The following is a 5,245-nucleotide window of genomic DNA, read 5'->3' as shown; positions in this document are numbered from 1 at the left end:
AATTCGTTATAGCATCTTGATATTGTTGAAATCCCAGTCCAATAAGGAGGACATGGTTTTGAGAGAAAAGAAAATGAAGGCTTATTGCTTTGCTAACAAAAGAGAAACACAGGAGACTTCTGTCCCAAAGGCTGTGATTCTGCCTATCAGCAGGAACAGGGGGCTTATAAAGAGATGATTCAAAGGCTACATTCTACATGTTCTCTGTCTGGAGTTGTAATTCACTTGTTAATTTGGGAGAATCATTTCTGAGATCTTCTGGTACCATCTCCAAAGTCTGGATTACGTCCTTCCTTTGGTGGGTGTGAACACTCAGAGAGAGAAATCTGCCTGAAATGGGGAAAAAAAGATAATCCTGTTCCCCCTGAAATTAGGGAGGAGCAATGAGAGAAGAAGAGAATAAAAACATATCTACTTAAAAAATGAGTTACAGGGGCAGAGCGTCAAGAGCTCTATTCAAAACACAAGGTGGACCACTGTTACATTGACACCAGATGTGTGTAGCACTATTAGAATATAATGTGTGAAAGCATTCAATATGAACAAGAAGACTGCTATTAACAAGGAAATGCTGCATTGATGTGCATGTGCCCACACACACACACACACACACACACACACACACACACACACTCTTCTGGTAATTAAGAATACAAAGCAATGGTAAACCATTTATTCCACAAGTAGTTGATGAGTACAAAGCATATGCCAGGCCCATTTTTGAATATTTTGTATTTGTTCAAAAAATGACTTAATTTCCAAAAATCATACCATAGGGTAAGATATAAAATTTCAGCAGATGGAGTGCAGCTGCACTTGAAATTGCATCCGGGTTTATTTTGAGAATGACTTGTAAGTATTAAGTGGCCACATGTGTGACACATTTTATTTTGTTTCTTTACTGATATTAAAAAGCCTACATGTTCAATACTGGTAGTAAATTAATAATCTCCTTGAAAGATACAGGTATTTGGCAGAAATGCAAGACAACTTTTACAAAGAAGAGAGGTGAAACTAGTATTTGCATGTTGCGGCCCCTACAATGATTGAATAAAGGAGTTTTGAAGACTTTTGAAAGACACTAGGGGAAAAAAGCAGATGAGCAATACACAAGAGCCTGGGTCCCTGACCTGTTACCAAAAACCTTGGGCCTTGTCCCTGATGGCCATGCAATAATGAGGAGAAGGTTTTGAGATCGAGGTAAAAGGAGGTTTATTGCTTTGCCAGCAAAGGGGAAACACAGGGGACTCCTGTGCCAGAAGATTTGATTCTGCCCATCAGGGAAAACAGAGGGTTTTTAAGGAGACTATTCAAAGGCTCCACTCCAGGTGTGCCCTGACCAGGGGTTCCCAGGTGCATCCTGAGTGTGTGTTATGATTAACTAGTTGATCTGGGAGCTCATCACTTCCTAGTTCTTCTGGTGACTTCTCCTTCCTGTGGAGAACAGATAACTCAAGGTAATCTTGTTCCCTGCCCCCAGGTTAGGGAGGGAGACAGGGAGAAGGGGAAAAGAAAAACATTTCCCTTTTAAAATAAGCAGCCAGGGTTATATTCAAAAGGTAAAGTGGACCACTCTTACAACCCCAGTGCTTTCACCAATCAACTTCACCATCCAAATTGAATTGTCAAGTGTGTTTATGTCCAGCTGAATATTTCTGGAAAAAAAATATAGTTCTCTTTTTCATCAGTCTTGACCCCCAAACTGTCAAGTTCCATAGACAGAGTAAGTGCCTGGGTCCTTGGTCCACTTAGGGTGCATATGACCACTCTTTATGCAGTCAGTACCTTTATGACTGCATTGATTGCCTAGGAGATAATAGAATGAGAATCCTAGAAATGAGTGGACCTAGAACCACTCCTCATTTGCCTTTTGGCCTTTGATGTTCCCAGAGCGAGTTTTTGAACTGGGCACGATATTTGTTGGTAAAAGGCAGTTGTGGCTGTTTTTTCCCCAACCCATCTCCAACTCTCTCCTTGTTTTCCCCCAACCCCTGTCCTTGCCTAGCCCTAACCTATCCTAAACTTTCCAGGGACATCCAGACCCATCGATCATCAACTTGGGTCAAACCATGCACCCCTCGCATGGATCTAGATGGGCAGAAGACACCTCCCAGACCGGGCACTCTGGAGCACAGCGCCCAAAATCCACAGCTTCCTCTGCAGGTAAACCACCTCACATTGGAGATTATACAGTAGTGAAAACCCTTGGCAAGGGGACCTTCGCCAAAGTCATGCTGGCCCGTCACGTCATCACAGGTAAAGAAGTGGCAATCAAGATCATCGATAAGAGACATCTGAAGCCACAAGTCCTCCAAAAGATGTACAGAGAGGTGAGAATCCTCAAGATGTTAGACCACCCACACATCCTGAAGCTCTATGAAGCTCTGGACTGCGAAAAAGCACTCTGTTTGGTCCTGGAGTACGCCAGTGGAGGGGGAGTTTTGGACTATCTGGCCAACAAAGGAAGGCTGCAGGAAGAGGAGGCAAGATCTATATTCCGGCAGGTCGTGTCTGCAGTCCAATATTGTCACCAAAAGCAGGTCGCCCACCGAGACCTGAAGGCGGACAATCTGTTATTAGACTCACAGATGAAGATCAAGGTAGCCGATTTTGGACTCAGCAACGAGTTTACACTTGGGCGTAAACTCGACACGTTTTGCGGCAGTCCGCCCTACGCAGCTCCAGAGCTCTTCCAGCGCATAGAGTACGATGGTCCCGAAGTGGATGTGTGGAGTCTTGGCGTGGTTCTGTACACCCTAGTCACCGGGTCGCTTCCTTTTGTTGGGGACAATGTGAGAGAAATTAGAGACAGAGTGCTACAAGGTAGATACCGAATCCCTCTGTACATGTCAACAGAATGTGAAAATCTGCTGAAACACTTGCTGGTGCTCAATCCAACTAAGCGCAGCACCCTGGCCGAAATTATGGGAGACAGGTGGATCAACAGAGGCCTTGATGTCCTCCAACCTCTTGTTGGTCCAGAGGTGGCCATCTCCCACAGAAACATCTCATTGGCTAAGCTGCTGCCAAGCAGGGTCCTCAGAAAGAGCACCAGCTGGCCTCCTCACCGCAAAGTGCAGCGAAGCGTTTCCACTCAGAAGCAGACACAGTCCCTGGACCATGCTGGAACTGGGCCATATCCGACCAGCACTGCCCAGAGTCACCTCAGAGAACATCAAATGGCCTCCCAGAAATCCGGCGGCAGTGCTGTGGGAGGAAAGGGAATTTCTCCAGCCAGGCCCCTACCTGGGATCACCACCAGTCCCAAGGAGCTGGAGACTCCTGAATTCAAGAAAATGCCTGCTGCCTACAAGAGCAGCACACCATCTGGAGGGAGGACACTGTGGAGTAAGTACATTTGCCGCAAAACAACCAAAGCAGACACACGTTCAGTGAGCCGGAATGGTCAGAACAACAGCAACTTCCCTGCTCAGAGCCCTCCAGTGACTTCAACCCACAGTGTCCCAAGTACCTCCACCCGGGGCCGCATCTGCTTCCCCAGAGCCAGTGCCCTTCGTAGAATGTTCCACCGCCAGCCCCGGGAATCCCAAACTGCAACACACGAAGGTCCTCTTGCCTCACCCAGCTGCTTCCATCCAGCTGAAGCATTGCCCCAGACTCAAAGAAGAGGCACCACTGGTGTTTTTACTAAGTTAACATCTAAATTCACAAGAAGGCCTCCAACTGAGTCTGAGAAGACCCTGAGATATAAGGGTTCAAGTCAACATGTCTCTGCTGAGCAGAGAAAGGAGAACCAACAAGCAAAACCTCGCTCCCTGCACTTCACCTGGGGCATGAAAATCACTAGTGCCATGGATCCTAGTGACATCATGAGGGAAATCCGCAAGGTGCTAGATGCCAACAACTGCCAATATATGCACAAGACGCCCTTTCTGCTCTTTTGCATCTATGGAGATGGGTACACCGGGAAAGTGGTGCAGTGGAAGATGGAGGTATGTAAACTTCCCAGACTGTCTTTAAACGGGGTCCGCTTTAAGCCCATATCAGAGAAATCCAAGGCATTCAAAAATATTGCTTCCAAAATTGCCTGTGAGCTCAAACTGGAACCCAGTCATTAGGATGTAAATTAAGCAGCAACTTGAAGTGTTTTCCTCAACACTGATGGACATATAGAATAACATTTAGGCAATTGTTGGGAGCAGTGACTAAATTAGGGTTTTCTTTAATTGTCCCAGGAGGTGATGCCCCTCCTGGTAATTCTTGATGCAAGGCGCTGGTCAAGACTGCCCAGTTACTTGGGTGAAGACCTGTTCCACCTGTACCACCCAGGGAGCTATTCAGTTCTTGAACTTGTGGTTCAGGTGGCAGGGCTCAGCGGTGGAACGTTATGGGCACAAGCTGCCACTCATAATTGGACTGGTCTACATATGACCTTGGTTTTGATGGCTTTGCCCAAATTTTCTCACACAAAAAAAAAAACCTTTTAAGGATAAAACTTATATAACAAACGTGTTGAGCTGGCTCCTGACCATTGCACTCTACCAGAGTGTAATGGACACCAAGTTCCAGCTTTTTCACCCCTTGGATTTCTGACTTTTCTCATCCCCCATGGCCCCTCATCTGGTTTCCTCAATCAACCACCATGCAGGTGGCAGCAGATGGGACCCAAACAGGCTATTACACTGTGGAGTGCAATGACCACAAGCCTTCTCAGTGTGATCAATGAAAGGGGTTTTGGGAGAAAGTTTGTGCAAAGCAAGCCAAACCAGGGTCATAAATAGGGGCAACCCGATTATGATGACCAGCTTGCTTTGATAAACTTCTAACTCCCACACCTGGCATCCAAAACTCATGGTCAAGAAATGAAGAACTCCATGAGTGTCACAGAACCTCTGTTTGAACAGATCATTCCCATAGCAACTGGGAAGTCTCAAGGGGCGCTTTCCCACTGAGAGTTCCCAAGACAGCCTTTGGCTTTGTCACAGAACATTTCAAAAACACTAATCAGATGCTTCAGAGAGGCATTGTCATTTCCATCTTCCATCTTCTACTTCATGACCTGAAAATCTGAGGTGAAGAACACCACACCTGGGAGTAGAAGCTGGCCTTTACTATGAATGCCCTAAAGTCATGGGACACGGAAAAAGAAAAAGAAAAAAAGAGAGAAAGCGTCATTTGAGACATGCCAATTCCTAACAGTACAGTGCTCCATCAATGGCTTTCATTTCAGAGGTACTCCATCTCTCCTTACATGCTCTCCATTGGATGATCCCAAGACAGCCAT

General features: G+C 46.1%; 1 protein-coding gene across 1 annotated transcript; it reads left to right on the top strand.

Annotated features, from left to right (window-relative positions):
• Positions 1–2,069: 2,069 nt before the first annotated feature.
• On the top strand, positions 2,070–4,087 carry LOC124085082 (MAP/microtubule affinity-regulating kinase 3-like). The gene has a single exon (XM_046432604.2). It carries the CDS (start codon positions 2,070–2,072, stop codon positions 4,077–4,079), a length of 2,010 nt encoding a protein of 669 aa, XP_046288560.1. The 3' UTR covers positions 4,080–4,087.
• The last annotated feature ends 1,158 nt before the right edge of the window (positions 4,088–5,245 follow it).

Source organism: Marmota monax, unplaced genomic scaffold (assembly GCF_021218885.2).
Source record: "Marmota monax isolate L192 unplaced genomic scaffold, Marmota_monax_Labrador192_F-V1.1 WCK01_AAM20220418_F8-fsc00116, whole genome shotgun sequence".
In the NCBI taxonomy this organism is placed as follows: domain Eukaryota; kingdom Metazoa; phylum Chordata; class Mammalia; order Rodentia; family Sciuridae; genus Marmota; species Marmota monax.
Note: the sequence above shows the minus strand (reverse complement) of the source record. Positions and strands in the feature narration are given on the sequence as shown.